The sequence below is a fragment of the Eumetopias jubatus genome, unplaced genomic scaffold, assembly GCF_037043125.1.
Source record: "Eumetopias jubatus isolate StellerSeaLion01/CBP00866 unplaced genomic scaffold, mEumJub1_p1.0 scaffold_7, whole genome shotgun sequence".
Taxonomy (NCBI): Eukaryota; Metazoa; Chordata; class Mammalia; order Carnivora; family Otariidae; genus Eumetopias; species Eumetopias jubatus.
This window is the reverse complement of record NW_028274813.1, coordinates 75,860,402-75,885,502: the sequence shown is the minus strand read 5'-3', so window position 1 is coordinate 75,885,502 and position 25,101 is coordinate 75,860,402. Positions and strand designations below refer to the sequence as shown.

Below are 25,101 nucleotides of genomic sequence, written 5' to 3'. Positions count from 1 at the left end.
AAACTGAGCAGAAGGTCCAGAGATCACCCACATACCTTCTGTGTGGCTTACCTTTTCATGAAAAAAAAAAAAATGTTATGATGCACTTTTCTTTTGCAGATCATGCTTTTTGGTGCTATATGTAAGAAATTTTTGCCTAATCCAAGGTCACAAACACTTTCTCCCATGTTGTCTCCTAACAGAACAGCTACCCTTCCATTCATTTCAAGACAGTTTAACTCATGGAGCAGTTATTATAACGGCTTTAAAGTCTCTGATAAGCTCAGTATCTGGATCATCCTGGAGTTGGCATTTGTTGACTCGAGTGTTTGTCTCAAGAACTGGTCACATTTTTCTGTAATACTGTGAAATCTTAAATGCAGAATAACATCCTGAATATGAAGTTGTGTAGACTTTGGGTGCTATTAACAAATCTTCTGGAGAGCATTAGGATTTTTTGTTCCTTTTTATCAGGCCATCGATCTGGCGAGGTTCAGACAGCAAGTTCTCCCTCCTCTTCTGTGGGCCATGGTTCCCTGGTCACTCCAGTTCTCAAGGCTTTTGCTACACTGCTTTGGGTCCATCTCCCCCATGTGCAGCTCGGGGCGAGTCCTAGCCTCAGGCTAGTTCATAAGCACAGGACCCCGTTCCAGCTCTTTCTAGGGTTCTCCCAATCTGCTGGCCCAAAGGTGGGATTTCTCTTGGAGTTCTAGCTGTCCGCATGGCCCCTCAAGGGGCAAAGCAGAGAGAGGAAAATAGTCGGGAAAATCTCCTCAGAGAGAACATTTAAGCAGAGAACCTGACAGGATAACGGAGTAAACCATGCAAGGATTTGGGGATAGAAAGGCAGAATGTTTCAGGCAGCAGGTGCATAGGCCTCAGGAGAGAACAATCCTGCCACATTCAAGGGTCAGAAACAGAGCCAGCATCATTATACTGGCTACATTGGACGGAACCTAGAGGAGAGAGGGCAATAATGAGGCCTAAGAAGCAAGCAGGCATCAGATCATGAGGGGCTTTACATGGCATGGTAAGGAATTTGGATCTTATCCTAAATGTGATGGGAAAGCAGACCTATAGAGACATGAAAAATGCAAGGTTTGATCTAACCATCTTTCTCACTCCCAATCTCAACCACAAAAATTACCTTCAGATTCAGAGTTAAACATGATGTTCCAATCCACTTCATCCTCAGTCTTAACAGCTCATGTAGTCAATACAAAGTCAAATCATGACTTTGAAGATGAATGAAGCATTCATCCATTAATCCACCCCCAAAGCAATACTTATATATCATAAATACCTTCAAATGCCAAATTATTCCTTTTCTACTAGAGAAAAAACTGAAAGACTAGATTTAGTTTTTGAACTTGTATTTTTTATAAAAATCTTCCAACACAGTACACTAAATCCCCAGGTACCCATAACCCAGCTTCAGCAATTATGAATAATTTGCCAGTCTTGTTATCTATCACCCTTGGCTTCCTCAAACACAAACACACACACCCATGCGCACACACACTTTTTAGTGGATTTTTTTCCGGAATTTTTTTTTTAAGATTTTATTTATTTATTAGAGAGCGAGAGAAACAGCATGAGAGGGGAGAGGGTCAGAGGGAGAAACAGGCTCCCTGCTGAGCTGGGAGCCCGATGTGGGACTCGATCCCAGGACTCCGGGATCATGACCTGAGCCGAAGGCAGTCGCCCAACCAACTGAGCCACCCAGGCACCCTGGAATATTTTTAAAGAGATCTCACATATCTATCATTTCACCCATATTTCATTATATATCTCACATTAAAAACTTTAAATATAAACACAATGTCTTTTCCATACCTAACAAAAGAAACAATAATCCCTTAACATGACCTGGTCCATGTTCAAATTTCCTCCAAATAGCTCAAATCTTTCCTTTTGTATTTGGTTTGTAAGAACGAGGATCCAAACAAGGCCAACATACTGCACATGGCTAGTATGCCTCTGTAAGTCTCCTTTAACCTAGGTCTGTCCTGCAGAATTTCCCACATTTTGGATTTGACTGTTGCCTCTTTATGTTGTCCTTTAACTTGTTCTTCTATCCCACTTATTTCCACAAACTAACAACTCTATCTAGTGCCCTGATTACAGTCCAGTTTAACACCCATTAGTGGTTACTGTTTAGATTAGTTCACTAGGAGCTAAAAAGTGGCAATTTTCTATCATTTCTTTAGCATTAGGTGCAATATGTATTTAAAAAAAAAAACTATCTGGGGTGCCTGGGTGGCTCAGTCATTAAGCGTCTGCCTTCGGGGTGCCTGGGTGGCTCAGTCGTTAAGCGTCTGCCTTCGGCTCAGGTCATGATCCCAGGGTCCTGGGATCGAGCCCCGCATTGGGCTCCCTGCTCCGCAGGAAGCCTGCTTCTCCCTCTCCCACTCCCCCTGCTTGTGCTCCCTCTCTCGCTGTGTCTCTCTGTCAAATAAATAAATAAAATCTTAAAAAAAAAACTTTCACCATCAACTATTTGGTTATCCTAAAGTATATAGTTTATTCAGGAAAGGATAATTGCTAAAACTTTTCCCTTACTTTATCAATGTTTAGAATTGTGCATTGTTACGTAGCAGCCTCCAAAGATAACCAATGAGGTGGTGGTGGGGGTAGTATCATTAAATACTCATATTTGCTGCCTTTCAATCAACTGCATTTCTTATTCTTATTGATGCTCAAATAGTCCTATCCAGTGGAAGCTCCAGGAACCTTTTATAGCATTCTTGCTTTCTGCCCCACACCTGGAATCAGCATTTTCTCAAAGATGCCTGGTCTTTTTAAAGTGAGAAATGCTATTTAGAAACTATAATCTGAAGCCGAGAGTGTTCACTGTAACTGGGTTATCTTTGTTTCTTTTTCAGTAGAAAACACATACTTAAGATAAAAGTCTAAGTTCATAAAGATACTTAAGTTTAAGATTACAGGTTTTTTACTTAATTGCTACAATTTTTAGATTAGTTTCTCTTCTCTCTTACTCTGAAAATCTTAGTTGCTAACAACTTTCATTTTAGTTTACTAACAACATTAATGTAACTACTTATTTCATTTACCCTGCAATATATATTTAATATTTTCAACATAATGATACCAATATCACTACCAAGAATACTGAATGCAGTTTAAAAGTTCTCTTAAGTACATTTGTTCTTAGGATTTATCTAACTTGGGATACACAGCCAAAATATCATCTTAGAGTCATTTGAAATAATTATCCGTTTGAGTGAGCTATACCTGATAGATTCATGTGAGGGCTGTTATTTTGTTTTGTTTTCATTTACTATCCAGCTTTAAAATGAAGATTTGCACACATGCTCACACATTACTACATATAAGCATCAAGTCGATGCTATTTTCCATGTTTGCAACGGTAGACAAAATCAACTGGTCAAACTGTTTATGGGACTGATCATCAAGACACAGGATCCAGTAAAAAATATAGTCCTGTATCCTTAGAAAAATGGCAGATTCCAAGAGTGGGGCAGAAAATATACACGATAAACCTAGAGCATCTAGTATCTAGTAGTACCAGAAAGTAGAGGGGCCAAACATACACAGACACATACAGACACCCCTGATGTGGGTAGATCACAGGAGCACGGGAGCCAACTGAAAGACCTTCTAATGGACAAAGCTGAACAATTTGAGCAATAAAATAAAGTAGCATTGGATTATAGCCCACAGTATAAAATAAATATCCATTGAGTCCACACTAGCATAAATAAGTACATAAATTAAGTGGGGAAGACAAATCTCCCACGCAGAAGAATTTACATAGATTCTCCATCTTCAAAGACTGCAGAGTGACTTCCTTCCAGAAAATACAGTATAGAAGACAGATGGGAATAACGTTACAGTAAAGAAACCTGACAACTACTACCTCAGCTAGGTGAGCAAGGTCAGCATCAACAATAATGATAGTATGTACACTTGATATGTTAGGATACTGGTACTTTACCTCCCAAAACCCATAATTTCAGTCTAATCCTGAAAGAAACATCAGACAAATTCCAATAGAGGAGCATCCCTCTATTGGAATAGAGAGATAGTTAATAATGTATCAATATTAGTTCATTAACTGTAACACACGTACTCTAATAATGTGAGATGTTAATCATAGGGGAAACTAAGTATGGGATATATGGAAACTATACCATTCTTTCAATTTCTCTGTAAATCTAACACTGTTCTAAAAAGTCTATAAAGTCTATTTTTTAAACCATAGATAGATAGATAGATAGATAGATAGATAGATAGATAGATACATCTCCCTATGTATATCCCTGCAGGGTATGTGCTCTGGGACTACATAGCAAAAGCAATCACCCTGTCCCATTGCTTTGAGTTGTTTCAGTTGATAAAATGAGACTGAAAATTCTAATCAACAAAGCAGTTGAGATTGTAAGTCTTTTACTTTTTCTGAACAAGCACTATCTGCACTCTACCTACTAGTTAGGTATATAGACATGTTTAGAAAATATTTGTTAGGCCTCTCTAAATAAGTTCACAGTAGCAATATCAAGTAATTACTATTATGCGGAAAACGGAGCTGGTGATAAGAATAAAACAAACACGACACAGATTTTAAGTCTGAACAAAAGTATGAACACTCTCTCAGAGGCTAAAATAATCCAGAAGTCTGAAATAATGGCCCAGATGTAGGCTAAATATAGGTGTGATAAACCATATTTAGCTCTTAGGATGGGGGGGCGGGGCGGGGCGGGGGAGAATGACAGTTTGGTTACGGGAATATCATAGGGGAGAAAAAAACTAATGTTTATTATTGACCATAGAATATACAAGATTTTGGTTTATCAAGAGAGGGCATGGGTTTAAACACTTGAGAAACACAGAGCAGGATTCTTCCAGAAAAAGATGAAGGACAAGAACTCTAAAAATCTTCAAAACAAAAGTTTTCTTATACTGTCTTAAGTAGATCATACTGTCTGCCTCTGATAGGCAGAATGATGGGCTTCTCCAAACCCATCCATGTCCTAATCCTCTGAAACTGTGAATATGCCGGGTTCACAGAAAAGGGGAATTAAGATTGCACATGGGAATTAAAGTGGCTAATCAGCTGACCTTAAAATAGGGAGATTACCCTGGATTATTCAGGCGGGCCCAATGTAATCACAGGTGTCCTTAGAAGTGGAAGAGGGAGGCAGAAAAAGAGAAAAGGGAAAGAGATGTGACCACAGAAGTCAGAGAGATGCTAGGCTGCTGGCTTTAAATTTAAAGGAGCTCAGTGGTAAGGAATGTGGGCAGCCTTTAGAAGCTGGAAAGGCAAGGAAACACATTCTCCCTCAAGCCTCCAGAAAAAAACCACAGTCCTACGAACATCTTAGCCCAGTGAAACAGACCCACACAGGGACTCCAGAAGTGTAAAATACTAAATCTGGATTGCTTTAAGGCACTAAGTATGCAGCAATATGTTACAGCAAGGGTAAAAACGCATACACTGCCTGCAGAAAGAACTCTCCTGCTTTGAGCGGGAGAGCTCGTTTAGGCCAGCATCAGGTGGCGTTTCTACCACATGCTAATTTAAAGGAAAAGGAAAAATATGTTATTTATACTTGTGAAGTAAACAATCACAAATAAGAAGGGAATCAAAAGACAGTAATCAAAAAATTGATATATGTAAGCTACAGCAAAAACCAGGCTGGGCTATTCATTTCAGTAATAGGTGGCCTTCACATTAAAATTCCTGTCAGTTTCTTATTTTACTTCATCTGAAATCTCCACATTAACCACTGTAAAAACAAAACAAAACAATTTATTTATGGTTACAGAGTTAGCTCTCTGTCTTAGTCACCTCATGCTGCCACAACAAAATACCACAGATGGGGGGCTTAAGCAACAGAAATGTATTGCTCACAATTCTGGAGGCTGGAACGTCCAAGATCAAGGTACCAAGGTGTGTAGTGAAGACTGCTTCTGGCTTGTACACAGCCACCTTCCTGCTGTATCCTTCACACAGTTGAGGAGAGAGTGAGCGAGCTCTGGTCTCTCTTTCTCTTCCTAGAAGGGCACCAACTATATCAGCTAAGGGCCCCACCCCCATCACCTCCCCACAGGCCCTATCTCCAAAAACAGCCACCTGGGCCGCCTGGGTGGCTCAGTTGGTTAAGCGACCGCCTCCGGCTCCGGTCATGATCCTGGAGCCCCAGGATCGAGTCCCGCATCGGACTCCCTGCTCGGCAGGGCGTCTGCTTCTCCCTCTGACCCTCTTCCCCCTCGTGCTCTCTATCTCTCATTCTCTCTCAAATAAATAAAAACCTTAAAAAAAAAAAAACAAATACCGCCACCTGGGGGGTTAAGGCTTCAACATATGAACTTGGGGATGGGGGGAGGACACAAACATGCAGTCCGTAACACCGTGAGTGATCACTGTTTAGGTCAAAAAACAAAAAAGGAAAGCTATCTTGCCCAGAGAATATTCATTCAAGAAAACTATCAAGTCATAAATTACCATAAACAAAAAGGAAAAGCTGGGAACATAAAGAGCTTCCAAATAGCATATTAATATACAACTTATATGTTCGTTAATGTATTAGTATTTCATAGATATAGAGAGGGACACTGGCCAACTGTCTGTGTTTATACAATGTATTCAGTCAGCTCCTGCACTAAAAAAGAAAGATGCCTTTTCAATTTGTTCTTTTATAATAAATGTGTATTTAAAGACAGACCAGCTTCAGAAGCGGGGAGGTACAGATGGCTATGGCACCGACACGTCTCTACATACATAAATTGCACTATAAACTCAGTGTCTACAATCCAAAAAAATTAAGAAAATAGTGTAAACAAAATTCAATATACAAAAGAGGCTGATAACCCAAAATAAAAGAACTCCCAGAGTTTGCTATTGATTCCACAGTATTTATTCCGTACAGTTCTCTCTTGACTCTAAGCCATTAATGCTCAGTAACGAATGAAACTATATTGAAATTTCACAAATACGGTCATACATAACAAGATCTGGAGTTTATACAAGTCAGTTTCAGTCAACATCATCTAAAAAGACCTGTATCAAGGAGAAAATATTGAACAGCATATTAAACTCACAGGTTTGCTAATTATCCTTGCCTGAATTACACTTGACCATGACATACACAGTGATGGTCAATCAGAGATAATGACCACGCCTCTAAAAGATAAGAAACCCCATCATCAAAAGGCATCCTTCTGGAACTTGTTTCTCTGATTGCTACTCCTCTTCTCTCTCTGGGTAAGCCTGTACTATTCCAACAGAACAAGGGGAGAAGAGGCGTGAAAGAGAATGAGGAGTGTGTGTCAGAGTTTCCAGGCTGGTTTGAAGCAATATCAACAATCTAGAAAGCCATCAAAATTGAAGAGTAAAGAATTATAATCACTACCAAGATTTTGCTGCTGTTGTGTGGTTTTGATCGGCTCGACAAAGGTCCGAACATGGTCATCTGTGTAATGACTAAAGCAGGGAATGAGTGTTACTCCCGTTGGAAAAATGCTGGACTGCTTACCCCACCTGCTGTTCACGGGTAAAACTGTGATTTGCTTGCTGGTTTCATTTCGGCCGCCTGCACCTGAGGCCTCGGCATGGCCCAGAAATTTTCTTTTCATTGTTTGGAAGCTGGACAAGGGGCTTGGAATTAATACATCTAGTTCAGCCTTCATTCAACAGATGGCTTGATTGTCCTTTATTTGATTAAGCCAAAAAACACTTACACATTTGCTTTTAACGCTACCATTCACTTCTTTTTTTTTTTTTAAGATTTTATTTATTTATTTGACAGAGAGAGACACAGCGAGAGAGGGAACACCAGCAGGGGGAGTGGGAGTGGGAGAGGGAGAGGGAGAAGCAGGCTTCCCGCCGAGCAGGGAGCCCAATGTGGGGCTCGATCCCAGGACCCTGGGATCATGACCTGAGCTGAAGGCAAACGCTTAACGACTGAACCACCCAGGCGCCCCCTCTACCATTCACTTCTGATGGTTAAAAATCCTTTAATCACAACTTTTTTGCAAAGAGGAACGAGGCATCAGCATTTCAGCCACTTCTAAGCAATCTGTATTTCCAGAAGGGGTCCTTACAGAGCACTGTGAAGCTAACACTTATTTTTGTTTTCGTCTACAGGATGATTTAATTGATTATAACTAGAATGATGGCACTCTAAAATCAAGCAATCTCTTAAAGACTTTTCACATGTAAATACTTTACGAGAGAGAGAGAGGGAATGAGAATGAATTAATACTTGTTGGCTATAGACGTCCCAACTTTAGAAAAAAGAAAAAGAAGAAGAAACCAAAAACTTGAGAAGGCACATGGATGCAAAACTTTCCCAGTCTTTTTAATATCACATATCACAGCAGCCCACTAGGAACCTCTTATGTTTAAGTAACTAGAATTTGGGAATGGGAGTATGATTTTAACAGCTTACGGAGTGCAGTATGGTGAAGCCACACGCCTAGACTTTAGGATACTGGGCAGAAACCTCAATTTCTTTTTCTAGTTGAAGTATGGTTGACACCCAGCATTACATTAATTTCAGGTGTACAACATAGTAATTCAACAAGTCTATATATTAGGCTGTGCTCCCCACCAAGTGTAGCTACCACCTGTCATCATACAATGTTATTACAGTATCATTGACTATACTCCCCATTCAGTACCTTTCATCCCCATGACTTATTCATTTCATAACTGGAAGCCTGCACCTCCCACTCCCCTTCCCCATTTTGCCCCTTCGCCATGCCCCTCTCCTCAGGCAGCTACCAATTTGTTCTCTGTGAGAAATCCCAATTTCTAAGTCATTTGGTGGAAAACCTTATATTTCCATCTCCATATTTAACCACTCCACCTTCTGCTATCTCAAAGAGTAATGAGATATATATTGAATAAACTAGAAAAGCTTAAGTCAGTAAATCAAAAGGATGAACTACAATTCAATATACCCTAACCAATTGCTATATTAAAAAGAAAGATATTTATGTTTGATGGGAAAACACGAAAAGTACTTAATTGTTCTAGGAGGAAAAAAAATTCAGAATTCATTGTTTTGATCACTCACGACAAAATTTTAAATCTCCTCCTAGAAGTCAGAAACCTCAAGTTCAAATATTAATCCCACCTCCAATTACTTGGCTGTATCCTTAAAAAGGCCTAACTCTACCCAATTACTATTTCTTCATCTGTAAAACTACATTTAATACTGCCTACCTCTTTCACAGGGAGATTCTGATAATCATTTAAACCTAAGGATTTCTTTTAGGGCCTACTCTGAAGAAGCAGTTTTGGTTCATTTAAATTTTGTATTTTTTTATTTCCTTACTCCTATGAGTAATGCATGCTCATGGTAACAAAATAAAAATTAAAATAGTTCAGAAAGATATATAGAAAAAAGGCAAAGTTCCCTCATCTTCCTCATCTCCTAGTCTCATTCCACAAAGGTAACCACTACATATGTCTCCCCTAGAGGCTTCCAGAAATAGTCTCTGCATATGGATGAATATCTTCTTTTTACACAAATGGAAAGATACCACACTGACTTTCCTTAAGTAACTGCTCCCCTCAATATAGGGCATTTTACATATCTACCCCAGTCTTTAACAGCCACATGGCATTCCTCCACAGACACACCATAATTTATTTAGAAGTTGTTTCCAGCTTTTCCTTAAACAAAGCTGCAATGAATAATCATCCACTTATATTTGCTAAGTTGTTCAGGCATACCTGCAAAATAATACAGAATACAGAACTTCGGGGCCACAGGCTAAATTTTGATGTCAAACTGCCTCATTTATAGGTTGTATCAATTTCCATCAAAAGAAGAGTATTAGCCAATACTGAATATCATCAACACTTTTTTAAAAACACATAGTTTTAGGGGCACCTGGGTGACACCTTCGGTTAAGCATACACCCCCTTGGTTTCAGCTCAGGTCATGATCTCAGGGTCGTGAGATGGAACCTGCCATCAGGCTCCTTGCTCAGTGGGGAGTCTGCTTGAGATCCTCTCTCCCCTTCCCTCTGCCCCTCCCCCTGACCCAGCACTCTTTGTCTCTCTCTAAAATAAATAAATAAATCTTAAAAACAACAACAAAAAAACCCACATAGTTTTAAAGGCTCTTTCTATAATGTAGTTTCCTTATGAAGTTTATCCACAAGGAAATTAACATGGATTTTTAAATATTTGTAAGCAATCTATGTTTCCACCATCTCGTTAAAGCAAATAAAAAACCCACAATTTCCATTTATCAAAAGAAACACAATTAATAATAATAATTTAAAAATTCAGGCACAAAATATTCCAGAAAAGAGAATACTGGTTGCCACAAACTCAATACGGTTAGCCATCATCAAAATGAAGGGCCTTTATATCATTACCGTTATTACCCTAAAATTTTACCATTATGCTAAAATGTAAATGTCTCTAAATACTGGATACTTGTCTATGTTCCCCCAGGGTTTTAAAAGTGTTGCTATGATGCTAGTATCTTTTACCTAGAATGATGTGTGTAACAATTTAAAAATTTTAAGAAAATCATAAGAAAACAAAATTTGAGCCACAAGAATGCTCAGGCCTGGGTTAGGTCCTGACCTAACTTTACAGCATAAAGGAACGTTAACAAAATGCTGGTGTGCTTTCATTCTTCCCTGCTAGGTTAAAAAAAGATTTCTCTAATCCCATTATTTTCTACATAAAATAAATATCGCACATTTTTACGAATAAATTGTAGTTTAAATTTAACAAGTATGTTCTCTTGCCAACTCATCACTAACAGTTTAAGGAAAAAAATAAAATAAACACTAAAATTTCTTACGGAATCTGACATTTCAAATATCATAATAAAAAATACAGAATTATATAATCAGCTTTAAAAATAATAACTGACCCCAAAAAAATGGCAAAGGTAGAAGTGGCAAGGAATCTGACCTACAGACAAGGTAAGAATAAAGCCTGATTAATATATATAACAAATTGAGTATAACCAGATAAAAAAAGAACAAAATAGTGAAAAGGGGTTCTCTAGATAAAAGATCTCTCAAGGTGCCTGGCTCAGTCAATAGAGCATGGAACTCTTGAACTCAAGGCCAAGAGTTCAAGTGCCACACTGGGTGTAGAGATTACTTAAAAAAAAAAAACTCTGGATACTATAATTCCTGTTTTAAAATATCTGTTGTTTGCATTGAATTATAAAGTTTAATAGACTTAGAACTAGGAGAATATAAAATCCAATGTGAATTAATGTTCGTGTATAAATCTGGCCCTTGGGTGAGCAATCTCTTTTTAGCTACTGAGCTTTCAACCATTAAAAGAAGAGTACTTCAAATAGTGTAACAAACACAAATGAAACATAAAGGGTTCACCTGTCCCGAACTCCCAAAATGACACTGCCTAAAAGCACACTCGCTCTAGCTTGCACCATTTAGCTTCCAAATTACCTTCTCAATGCAATTAGTCATTCAAGAAACATTTATGGAACTCTTTCTGAAGATCATAGTGCTGTGTCATGTACAGGCCCTCAGACAGCTTAAAATTAATGAAACAGACATACAAGAAGTAAATAATTAACTGTAATAAAATGAGGGATGAAAGTAAGTGCTATGTGTCTGAAGTACCAACATTGCTAACTGAGGAAAACCAGAAGCTTCACAGAGAAAGGGGGCATTTGAACTGAAGGTTCAATAAAGGAGGAATAAGATTTTGAAAAATGGTAAGTGTGAAAAATGTAACAGTAGAATATGGATTACAAACTATAGAATTCTGGCTAATTTAAGCAGAAAAGGAATTTACTAAAGGAATTTCCTAATTCTAAAGTAGCTCCTAAAATTGATGAGAAATCTAGAGGCTGGAGGAAAACAAAAGTCAGGAAACAGGCTGTTGAGAACTGATACAGTAACGTAACAGAAATAGACAAGATAGGATGCCATGGTAACTGCCATAGTGAATAATCTCTAATTGTCGCACATCTATAGGTCACTGCCTCAAGATTCAAAGCCTGATAAAGGACATTAATGAGTCAACTGGCAAAATCTCAATAAGGTTAGATAATAGTATTCTATCAATGTTAATTTCCTAATTGCAATCATTGTGCTATGATTGTATGAAATTTCCTTGCTTTTAGGAAATATGCACTGAAGTGTTTAGGGGTAAAGGGGCATTATGTCTACTATTTACTCTTAAAGATTAAAAAAATCTTTAAGGGGTGCCTGGGTGGCTCAGTCAGATAAGCGTCTGACTCTCAATCTCAGCTCAGGTCTTGAGCTCTGGGTCAAGAGTTCAAGCCTTGCGCTGAATAGTGTGTGTATCTGTAGAGAGACAGAAATGGGAGGAGAGAGAGACAGGTATCAAGCCTGTCTAAACTAAAGTGATCATCTTTCCCCACGAAACTTGTTTGTACTTACCACAATGCATGACAGCACATAATCCCATCACCCTATTATTTACATATGCATCATATATAATAGTCCTCATGCATCATCTTGCCTGCTTGTCTCACCTTATTTTATAATCAAAGTATATTTGTAGAATCTTCTTTTCAAAGTAGCACATATTTATGTTTGATCATACACACGTTTAAAAATTTGAATTAAAAAAAGGTAAAGTTCCACATAATCCCTATATTTTCCCCATTCCAAACACAGTTAATAGTTTGATGTGTATTTATATCCTTTTAGGGTCCTAATACATGCAGGTATCATAATTTTTACATAAGCACAATATTATCTTTTTTCCCTTAAAAGTCTTATCACAGTATCTTTCCAGTTTTATATGGAAAAAAATGTACATCAAAATGTTAACAGTGATTATTTCTGGGTGGTAATTTTATAGGTAATTTTTATTTTCTTCTTGGTATTTTTCTGTCATTAAACAGAAGAGGTAAAACTTTTTGATTTAGGAGATACTTGTATCGCTGATACGAAAGGGATGGAAAGGAAACAGATTAATTACTTTGTCGGGGGGCAGAGGAGGGAGAGAGAGAATCCCAAGCAGGCTCCACACCCAGCGTGTGAGCCCAACGCAGGGCTCAATCCTACAACCCTGAGATCATGACCTGAGCCAAAATCAAGAATCAGATGCTTAACCAACTGAGCCACCTAGGTTTCCCAACAGATTAATTTTCACAACAAAGGAAGGCATGTTGAGAGAGGTCATACTTGAGATAAGTTTGGAACTGAAGAAATTATATAATGAAGATCATGATGTAATATGTATCAAGCACATATTAAGTGAATGTCACCTGGAATGTAGTAAAAAACACAAAGTATAAATTAGGTGCCAACATCTTTACAAAATGATGTGTGTAACAATTTAAATTAACCAAAGATTTACAACAATCCAAGGAGTACCTTGAAATAATAATTATTCTCTGTCTGTAATTCTTCAACTCTAAAACTTTCAGAGATCCCATTCTGCATGAAATCACTGTGGTGCCACCCACCAGAGTGGACACTAATCCTCAAGCTTTAACAGCACTTTGTTCTCCCCTCCCTGCCTGCCAGGAAGTCAACTGGAAAACAGAAGAGGCACAAACCTGAGCCCCCCTCCCCACCAATTCTATGTAAAAACCGTCTCTAAAAGGTCTATTTCCATCTTGTAAAATGAAAAATCAACTTGTCTACTTCATTTCTCCTTCCAGTGAATGTAAAATACGTGCTCTTAAAATAACATTTCCTGGTCACCTCTTAATTCAATGATTCTCTTGGCTGTAAAGAGGAGTAAAATATTTTTTAAAACAGGAATTATTCGGGATGCCTGGGTGGCTCAGTCAGTGAAGCGGCTGCCTTCGGCCCGGGTCATGATCCCAGGGTCCTGGGATCAAGTCCCACACCGGGCTCCTTGCCCAGCAGGGAGCCTGCTTCTCCCTCTCTCTCCCTCTGCTTGTGCTCTCTGTGTCAAATAAAAAAAAAAAAAAATCTTTAAAAAAAAACAGGAATTGTTCTACAAATTCATACTGGCATAGTAAAGAAGCAATAAACCAAAACACAACTTGGAAATGATGTGAAGATTTTTTTTAAAGATTTTTGTTATTTATTTATTTGAGAGAGAAAGTGAGAAACATCATGAGAGGGGAGAGGGTCAGAGGGAGAAGCAGGCTCCCCACTGAGCCAGGAGCCTGATGTGGGACTCGATCCCAGGACTCCTGAGCCGAAGGCAGTCGCTTAACCAAACTGAGCCACCCAGGTGCCCCTGATGTGAAGATTAATAAGGGAAAATAGGAAGCCAACTTTGTCTTTCAAAAAAGATTCATTTGTCATCAAGCTTTGCTCCCAGAAAATTCATAACTTCTTTGGAAGGACTTGAAGTTTATGTATCTGTAACAGGGATTAAGCCTTTTTCATTAAGACTTGACTTTAATTAGCCCAAATATCAAAGACATGTTATTTTATTATCAGCCTTGTAGTAAAAGGAAAAAATGAGGGTGAAGTATCCCACTCCTTAATATCATGAAGCCAGCTCCTGGGATATGACCTTTCAATTAACAGTAGAACCACAGATTCCAAATCCACTATTTAAATGAAACCCACACTGCATTACATTAGACTTTAAGAATGAATACTCACTAAATACTTGAAATTTTCCCCCAATGTAGCTGTTAATGATCTTTTCAAGCCAGAGATTATAGAAACCTAAATATGGTAACTAATTATTTCACAGACTACACATGCATTAACAAAATCTCTCAACACTAATAACTTCCCACCGCTAAATACAGAAAGGGAGGAATCACAGTACTGATAACCCAAGAATATATATGAATTTTTGGTAACAGTTCTGTCATCTCAATTATGCTTTGCTTAGGTTAATATTAAAATGTTTGCTATCCCTCAACACAAGTTTGACTTGGTACTAAAAAAGTATTGAGGGGTGCCTGGGTGGCTCAGTTGGTTAAAGCATCTGCCTCCAGATCCCAGAGTCCTGGGATAGCGCCCTGCAACCGATCCTCCCTGCTCAGCAGGGAGTCTGCTCCTCTGCTCTTCCCCATGCTCACGCTCTCACTCCCTCTCTCTCAAATAAATAAATAAAACTTTAAAAAAAAAGAGAGAGAGAAGTACTGATCAGACATATTTGTATCAGTCCTTAATAGCAAGAGGACACAAAAGGAGTATTAAGTATATACAACAAGGATTTCATTCTATCAATCTTCTACATATTTTTTAATTTCCCTTCTGTTTGCACATATCAATGACATGACATGGATGGTAGGGAACAGTATCCCTGGGAGTGCTGTTTTTACAGAAATTTTCTTTTAAACAATTTAAGGCTAATGGACAAATTGGTTGGTCAAATTCTAAAACAGCATCCTAGCAACATCAGGATAAAATTAAGCACATTGATTTGTGTTTCTTGTCAAAGTCCTTTGGCACCCATTCAAAAGTGAAATATTTTCTTTTAATTTTTTATTTAAATTCAATTAGCCAACATATAGTACCTCAGTAGTTTCAGATGTAGTGTTCAATAATTTATCACTTGCGTATAACACCCAGTGCTCATTACAACTGCCCTACTTTATGTCCATCACCCGGTTACCCCATCCCCCCACCTCCCCTCCAGCAACCCTCAGTTTCTTTCAAAAGTGAATTATCTATATCAATTACCCATGCACTGCCCCATGACACTTTTATAGAAAATTTTCAAACCAACAAAATTGTTGAGTATTTCCATCCAAAAGAAAAAAAAAATTAACAGTATTAAACCATTTGCTCTTGGTACCTCAACACATGCACTCGTGCGCGCATACACATACATACACAAATGGCTTCTAACGAAAGAAAATGAAATTTCAAAAAGAATGAATCCAATGCCCAATAAGCTCATCAGTCATATCTATAAAAGAGAAATAATTATGTGTCAGTATGGTCTTTATTTCTCCCTTTGATATTTCAAAGTACATCAGGAAACAGTGACATCTGAATAGAAAACACATTTTCAACCACTTAATTTCTTTTTTATAAAAGTCTACAGTGGGGCACCTGGGTGGCTCAGTCAGTTTAAGTGTCCAACTCTTGATCTCGGCTCAGGTCTTGATCTCACAGTCATGAGTTTGAGCCCCGCGGTGGGCTCTACGCTGGGCGTGGAGCCTACTTTAAAAAAAAAAGTCTAGAGGGGTATCTGGCTGGCTCCGTCAGCAGATTTTAGGGTTGTGAGTTCAAGCCACATATTGCAGGTAGAATTTACTTAAAAAAAAAAAAAAAGCTGGGCGCCTGGGTGGCTCAGTCGTTAAGCGTCTGCCTTCGGCTCAGGTCATGATCCCAGAGTCCTGGGATCGAGCCCCGCATCGGGCTCCCTGCTCAGCAGGAAGCCTGCTTCTCCTTCTCCCACTCCCCCTGCTTGTGTTCCTGCTCTCGCTGTGTCTCTCTCTGTCAAATAAATAAATAAAATCTTTAAAAAAAAAAAAAGTAAAACAAAACAAAACCATCTTGAAAGTCATGCTGTGTTGTGGGTAGGACCAAATAACACATACAGCCTCTCTAAAGCTCACTTGCCCAGTGCTATGGAAAATAATTACTACTTTTCCTAGAGGAAACAGGCTTAGTAACTAATTCCCCAGGAAACAGACCTGGTGGTCTTAAATTATGAGCTTGCCATTTCTCATCCCAGCACCAGTTAAAACAAAGATGGTGACACTGTTAAGAATGACAACAATCAGAAACCATATTCTGCAAGTGGTGCATAGCCCCCACACCAAAAAATAAATAAATAAATAAATAAATAAATAAACAAAACAAAACCAACTCTCTGGGTAAATACATGTAATAAACTATCTTCCTTAAAAAAAAAAAAGTAAGTAATGTGATCTTAGTCAACAGTCCCAAAATGGAGTATACATATAGCTGGGGATTCATGAAGATTTCTCAAAAAATATATGAGCAAGGATTTTTAAGTCTCAGATGCTCAGTCAATGTCCAAACTCTTTCCCAAAAGCCGTCCTAGAAAGTACTTGAGGACCGGCAACCCCTTCTCCGCCATTCTCACTCTGACTGTGATGCGTTCCCTGAGCAAGCAAGGGGTAATTTTTAATATAGGTGTAGATGTTGAGAAAGTGTAACTCTAAAGACCAGGTAACAAGTCCTTTTGCAAGTCATGAAGTTTCCAATTCTTTGCTTTCAACAAAATTGAAGGAGGACCTAATCCGGTTGTCAGCCGACAGACCTTTAAAAAAAAGTTTATAATAATGATTTTGGTATACAATTAGAAAGGTATTCACAGAATTGAGTGACACATATGATGAAACTCCAACCATTACCATCTACTGTTTCTCAGTCCTTACACCTATAAAAATAAAAATTAGGAAGAGAATTGATTCTGAATCCTATCTCATTCAGGAATAAGCAATATTCATCCATGGATACCTACATAAATTCATTAGAGAAAATGAGATCCATTCACAATAAAATTTTACCTTTATGTGTAATAACTGCTAATTAAAATAAATTGTATATTAATCAATGTAATCTTAATTCAACCGAAAAGAAAAAAATTTTACACCTAAGCCCTAAGGCTACAAGATTTAAAAAAAAAAAAAAAATCAAAATTTGTTACCAGGAAGCAGAAGTGATTGCTAAAAAGTTCTCAGGTTTGAAAATATGTTACACTGGATAAAATTCTACAGAAGATGTGGAATTAAAACATGAAATAAAAAGAAATAATATAAATTTTCTCACTGCAGAAGAGCTTATTAATGTGATTCTTAAATGGATGATGGTGAGTTTCAAATCACTGTAGTACTTAGACTCCATCCAGGTATAAGAATGATGTGACAGTTCTATTTAAAATGTCAAATATAGGGGCATCTGGGTGGCTCAGTCGGTTAAGCGTCTGCCTTCAGCTCAGGTCATGATCCCAGGGTCCTGGGATCGAGCCCCACGTCGAGCTCCCTGCTCAGCGGGGAGTCTGCTTCTCCCTCTCCTCCCCACTCGTGGTCTCTCTCTCTCTGAAATAAATAAATAAAACCTTAAAAAAAAAGTCACTATACACTTAATTAATTAAAATGTCAAGTACACAATATGCTGGAAATTTTATGTTCAATTTTATGTACAAGTAATACATAATTTATCAAAAAAATTTAAGCAGAATACTAGCAAAATGTATTAATAATGGAAATATGTAAGTGATATAATGGTCAGTGAGAAAAGCAGACCTCAAAACAGTATACATTAGCAAGGATAAAGATGCCGAAATAGTTTTTGAGGAGTGGTCTGCAATGGCAGGGGAAAGGGCCAATTCCATGGATTACCAAGAACTAATCTTTTTTTTCTTCTTTTTGAAGACTTTATTTTTAAGTTATCCCTACACCCAATCTGGGACTCGAATTTACAACCCCAAGATCGAGAGCCACATGCTCTACCGATTGAGCCAGCCAGGCGCCCTTTACCAAGAGCTAATCTTAAAGCAATTTTCTTTTAGGACACTTAAGCACGTTCAGTTGCTAACCAAATTTACTTCAGGCTTTCTGAAAAGGGGGAAATACAGCCGGGAGGCTGTCAAGTGTGAACTGTAATAGGTCCTCAGTCTCTGTCTGGCTGACACAGTGAGGGGGACTCCTTTCAGCAACCATGAAGGAGCAAGTGCTTTGGAAACCTGCCAGCAACTTTGATTTGACATCTTTTCCTCTTCCAGGCTCACGGTAAACTTGACCATCAAAGTCAGAGATTTCCCTTTTACTGAAATAGAGCGATGAAAATGTCAAGGTCATCTAGGATTAATTATTACTCAGGCAAAGGATTTATATTATTGTTTGCAAAGCAAAACTTTGGTCGGGGAAAAAAAAAATACCTCCAAGTTCTTACTAAAAGCAGCTGCCGTATAAACGTGGAGCGAGAAAGCAAAGATCTGCTCTCATCCACAATAACTGAATACGGTATCAGTACTACTTCAAATCCTTATTAACATCTGGGACATCAGGAAAACAAAGTATGTGAAAGGATCACACAACAGTCTGCCACACATCCCTTTTCAAATCTCAAATCACTCCAGAGGCAGTTTAGGGAAGTAGCTGAAAAAACAGTTCTAGAATCAAAATGCCTGGGTTGAATCCAGGTTCTGCCATTTTCTGGTTGCGTGATAATGGAGGAGTTACTTAACCTCCCCTAACTGTGCCTCAGTTTTCTCACCTCATGCTAAGTGCTCAATAAATGTGAGGTACTAGGATACTAGGAGAAGGAAAAAAGAAAAAAACATTCCAAAGACTGCCATTAGGCCTGACACCCTCTCTGCTAGTAGCTCATCAAAAAGAAGAATTTAATACTAACAAATCCTAGCATATTTTTTTTAAGTTAATGACTACATCCAGGGCAATACCAGGCTTCTAGTGGATATTCAGTGAAGATAATTAGCCTTATGATATGCTTACCCAAACTCAAACTTAGCGTTCATGCCTTCTACAGAGGGAATGATTTAAGTGCAAGAGACTAGCAGACACAACGTGCTCAGCAAAGTTCCCCTGGAGTATGACTTGTCTCGAAGTTGTTTAGTTTTATTTTGTCTTGATTTCCACGTATCAGCCACATGTGTGTAGTGATCCAAAGTAGAAAGCAAAAGGCGTAAATAGTATTAAATTCTGGAGTTAGGTAACTAACTGGTCTTTACTTGGCTAAACCTCTATTATGAATTTTTTTCTTTCTGATCATTTCAATTACTCGCCATTTGGGGCACAAATGCAACATGGAACATGAGAACAGAACAAGGGGGCCTCAGGCAGGGCAATCAATCTTGTCCCACTTAATCGTTAGGCACCAAGAACGGTATTCTTAGCAAGTCTAAAGATGACTGGTACTTCAGAATCTAAGAACTGGGAAGGAACTTAGAGGTTACAAACCATACCAAAATGAAGGAGTAATCCTTCCAACGTCTCTTCGTGCAGCTTGGACTGACAAGAGGAGGGCAGGGGTAACAGGTGGAAACTCTGTAGTCGCAGCTCCCTGTGATGACCCAAGCGCCGGGCCACACATTCACACACGCTAACACACCGAACCATGAAACTGGGCATTGAAAAAAATCCCACAAGAAAATATAAGATAGGATTTTTTTAAGGCTATCCCAAAAAGGGATAAAAGCCTAAGTGTTAATAGAATTGGTTACAATATCAGCATATCAAAAAACATATTATTTACTTTCTACACGATATACCACCGTTTTGCTCAACTGAGTTCCACAGAGATGAGTAAGATAGAAGCACCTTCATTCACTCAATTCAAGAAGTTAATGACACTTGTTATGAAAGGCCTATGTGCCGGACGCTTCAGTCAGTACCAAAGGTACAGTTACTACAATTACTAGTAAAACATGATCCATGAAGCCAGAGTGTCTACCTTGTTCTCAGTAAAGTGGTGACTGGTTCACAAAAATGTAAGCGATAAAACAGAGTTGAGTCAAAAGCAGCTTGGTATAAACCCCGGCTCTGACACTAGTTATAAAAGCTTAGGCAAGTCAATTAACCGAGACAAACCACGAAAGACACTGGACTCCGGGAAACAAAATGAGGGATACAGAAGGGATGGGAGTTGGGGGCGGTGGGGTAACCAGGTGATGGGTACTAAGGAGGGCACGTGTTGTGATGAGCACTGCGTGTTATATGCAACTAATGAATCATTGAACACTACACATCAAAAACTAATGATGATTATGTTGGTTAACTGAACGTAATTTTTTTAAAAATGAAGATTTTATATATAAAATAGATATAAAATGACGTTGTTATAAAGTTTAAACAACCTTAAGTTGTTTAAGAAGTAAAGTTGTAATCAAGTTATATATACATATATATGCAATATATACAATTGAGCCTTGCATAACTCCCAGGATAGGGCCATGGAAAAATCTATGTATAACTTTTGATTCCCTAAAAACTTAACAACTAATAACCTATGTTGACCGGAAACCTTACCAATAACACTCGATTAAGACACATTTTGTATGTTATATGTATTAGATACTGTATTCTTACAATAAAGCTAGAGAAAACATTAAGAAAATCATGAAGAGAAAATACATTAACAGTAACCAAAAAAAAAAAAAATCCCCATATAAGTGGACCTGCAAACCCATCTTGTTCAAGAATCAATTGTATAAAGTTGTTATAAGGACAAAATGTGTTATGTAGTGTGCACTACGTTAATCTGAGTTTCCATCATTCCTGCTAAACTGAACCTAAGAATTTCTTCACAGCACAATCAGATTTTACTTATTACCTACCTTAATCCTAACCAGGTTAAATATGTTACACTTAATTTTAAGTTTTCTAATTTTTTTCCAAGTAACTGTATTTCTGTATACAATTACTATCTTTAGGGACACCTTACCTACTACGCGCTCAAGATACTCCAAACATTTCAGTAACAGGAAATTTTGCCTCAACCAAAATTTTTTTTTAATCTATGAACGCGAGAACTCAAATAGATGACAGTTTTGTAGTACACATTTTTAAAATAACAGAACAGCTCATAAACAGACTGTACTGAAACCCCTTTGGCCAAAATCAATCGAGTAAGAGTTTGCCTATCATTCCCTACTCGAGCTGTAAGAAGTATCCTTCTATGAATGTGTGAATAAGGTCGATCACATTGCCATTAAAATTCATACCTGACTGCTGAAACATCTATTTCCAGATTGAAAATTTTTAAAAACGAAGGGCAGTAACTCCTGATTCCTATACATATATAATAAAAGAGAACTATGCTATTAAAAGAGAACTGTGCATCTGATCCCGCCCCGAAATACTATGGAGTCCAGTCCATGGGGGCATTCTTTCATTCAGTAATCCTTTATTATCCTATCATATGCTAGGCCTTGCACAGTGAACACAACCCCCACCCCCACCCCACCCCCCAAAAAATCCCTTCCCTCCTAATAACAGGAATGCCTGCCGGTACTGTAAGGCTGCCCAAGTCTCAGCTCCTCCAGACCAAGCCCTGGCCGCACCCCCACCCGATAAGGGTCAATCACACGGACACCCCGCCCGAATTCAATGGGTGCGCTAGCCTTGTAACCGTGAAACACAGCCTCAGTCCCTGAGTTCTTAGCTATTCCGGGTCTGAACCCCTCCAGCAGGCTGCGGACGCCCCGAGAGCCGCCACTCCCACCCCAGCTCCGGGTGGAGGTAGCCGGGGACGGGGGGGGGTTCACCCCTAGAAGCGCCACGTGCACATCCGGCGCGCACCCCCGCCGCCCTCCGCTCGTCCCGCGCAAGCGCAGGCGCAGGAGCCGCCGCCGCCCGGCTCGCGCGCGCCCCCCTGCCTCGCGGCCCGCGCCGATCAGCCCTGGTCCCACGCGATCACACCCCGACCCCACCGGCCGGCGCCTCTTACCGGCGCTCTGGCCCCGGCGCCCCGACCTCCTGGCTCCCGGCGGCCGCCTCGCGGGGCGCCTCCTCCTCGGCCGCCGCGGCCGCCTCGGAAGCCCCGGCCGCGACCCCGGCGGCCGCCACTGTCCCCGCCGCCGCCGCCTCTCGCCACTGCCCCTGCGGCTCCCGCCCGGTCGCGGTCTCCGCCGGGCCGGTCACGGCCGGGCCGGCGGCCACGGCCGCCCCGAGCTCCTCGCTCCGCCTGCATCTGGCCGCCGCGGAGACGCCCTGGCCCCACCGGAAACGGGTGGCTCAGAGGAGCCGCGAGCGACGGGCCCCGGTGGCGGCGAGCGCGGGGTGCGGGGCCGGGGATGGAAACCGGCCGCGGCGGGGGCGGGGCGGCCCGGGGCCTGGCAGGTGGGGCCAGAACCGGGCCCCGGGGAAGGCTGGGGCCTCAGAGGAAAAGGCCCGACTTGGGAGAGGGAAGTGGGGGAAACGGTCGGTCTGGGGGAGGGCCGGTGGCTTAAGGATGAGTTATAAAGTAAATGGGTGGGTTCAACCGTTTGTATAATAGGAACTCGTTTTTGTTAAGAAAAATACGAATATGAATGTATTTGCATTAAAAAAAATCTAAAACGTATATACCAAAATGTAATCAGAGGTTAACTGTATAGTGAGATTCCCAGTGAGTTAATTTTTCCCCGTTTAATCTCCTGATTTTCAAGAATGAATGTGTATAAATTATTAAAATTATTCTGAATTCAAGGATCAGGAGGAGGTGTGGAGGAAAAGGCGGGTGGGTCTCAGGTGAGAGGTGTGGCCTACAGCCAGCAACTGGGATGGCACAGAGCGAAAGTGGTAATGGGCGGAAGGGCTCCCAAGTCCTGGAGAGAATTTTTGTAGAAATGACTACTTTAGCCCGCACTTAGCACGTAAGTGTTTAATTCTATCAGCCCTGTTAGGTGCTGCTGTCATCCTTACTTTGCAGATGACAAGCAGCCCTAGAGGTTAAACAGCTTGCCTTATGTGGTGAACTGGCATTTTAACACAAGCGGGCTCACTGCAGTCTATTCTTGTGTGTGTGTGTCACTTATTTAGTAGAAATTTTTGAGACTCATCATGACTTAATAATTATTTTTTATTACTATGTAGTAGTCCATTTTTCAGTCCAGTCTATTCTCTTAACCAGGGGGAAGAAGGGCAATTGGTTATATGGATACATGGAAGCCATTTTTAACTTTGTATTACAGAAACCACATAAAATAAAAAACGGGGGCTAAAATTCCCATCATCCAATCAGCACAGCAAAGCAAGTGACTTTTCCCCCCTTCCCAGTCCTTTCTTATAAACATATATACTTAATACTAGTCATTGCTTCTAATTGTCTATGTGACAGGCACACTGCTTGGTCCTGGAGATTTAAAAAAAAAAAAAAGCCACTGTCCCTGCCTTCAAGTAGCTCACTTCCCACTTTCCCTAAGGAGGATAACCTTGTAAACATGATTGCAATAGTGTGCTGAGTGCAGCGAAAGATTCAAGGTGAAGGCCCAAAGGAGGAAAAAAGCCCATGCCTAATGAGTAGCCCAAGGCCTTGTGAGAAATAGACCCTTGAGCCAAGGCCTAATGCTTAAGCAGGAGTTTGCCTGGTTAATAAGTGGGATATGGGAGCTTTCTAGACAGAGGGAACCACTGAAGGATTATAAACTGGAGAGAAACAGTCTTAAACATTGTGACACAGAGCATGGTTCTGAGTACTTCCTATATAACATTTCATTTAAACCTCACAGCAGCCTTATGAGGTTGTACTAGTTTCAGCCCTGTTTTACAGATGAAGGATCTAACAAAAGAACTTCCACGATCACACAGCTAGGAAGTAATTGGACTGGAACCTTGGGCAGTCTGGCTTCAGAGTCTATGCTGTTCACCACTACACTCAGAAAAATCATTCTATAGAGAATTAGAATCCTAGGCAGAGCCATTAGGAAACTACTTAATAGCCCCAGCCACAAATGATTAGGGTCTAAATGAAGTTGAGAGCCAAAGAGGCAAATAATGGGAGAATTGATAGGACCTCATGACCAGTTAGTTGTAAGTGGGGTGGGCTGGTGGTGAGAAGTTAGAGGTCATGCCCAGGTCTCTTGCTTGATGGTAGTTAATGATGCCACTAGTCAAGAGAGGGAATACAGTGTTGGGGGACATGTGTCAGGGAAGGTTGTCAGCGTAACAGTATTTTTTTACATTGTATATTGTTCTGTGTTACTTCATTGTCTTAATAAACATTTTTGTCAGTGGACACTATTCTTGCACAGTACATCGAATTTTTCTTTTCCCTCTCCACTGCTCCCCAGCCTTTCCCTTTGTTTTATTCCTCCACACCCTATTTCTCTCATTTTTTCCCATGTCTATACTTGTCAAATTAAGACTGTCAGTAGCACCCAGGATTAAGTTATTCATCCCCATGCTCAACTTTCAATGCAATAATCCACCTCTAGATAAACACTAAACAGGAAGATGAGAATAGTAACAACAAATGTATCATTTTCCCCAAGCACCATAAAGAAGCTAAGAGGAGATACAGACAGATAAGAAAGGCATTTTTAAGAATTCATTGGACAGGGCACCTGGACGGCTCAGTCAGTTAAGCGTCTGCCTTTGACTCAGGTCACAATCCCAGGGTCCTAGGATGGAGTCCCAAGCTCCTTGCTCAGTGGGGAGTCTGCTTCTCCCTCTGCCCCTCCCCCCCTTTGTGCACGCCCTCTCTCTTTCTCTTTCTCTCTCTCTCCCTCTTGTGCTCTCTCAAATAAATAAAATATTTAAAAAAAATACATTGGACAACCTGGAC

The 25,101-nt window shown here is 39.9% G+C and overlaps 1 protein-coding gene across 1 annotated transcript in view; it reads right to left on the bottom strand.

Annotated features, from left to right (window-relative positions):
- The window catches only part of AVEN (apoptosis and caspase activation inhibitor), a 173,588-nt gene extending 150,935 nt beyond the window's left edge, over positions 1-22,653 (bottom strand). The window contains exon 1 of the mRNA XM_028119536.2: positions 22,285-22,653. Coding sequence (XP_027975337.2) covers positions 22,285-22,527 — 243 coding nt within the window. The 5' untranslated portion in view covers positions 22,528-22,653. The remainder of the gene's footprint in view (positions 1-22,284) is intronic.
- Between the last annotated feature and the right edge of the window lie 2,448 nt (positions 22,654-25,101).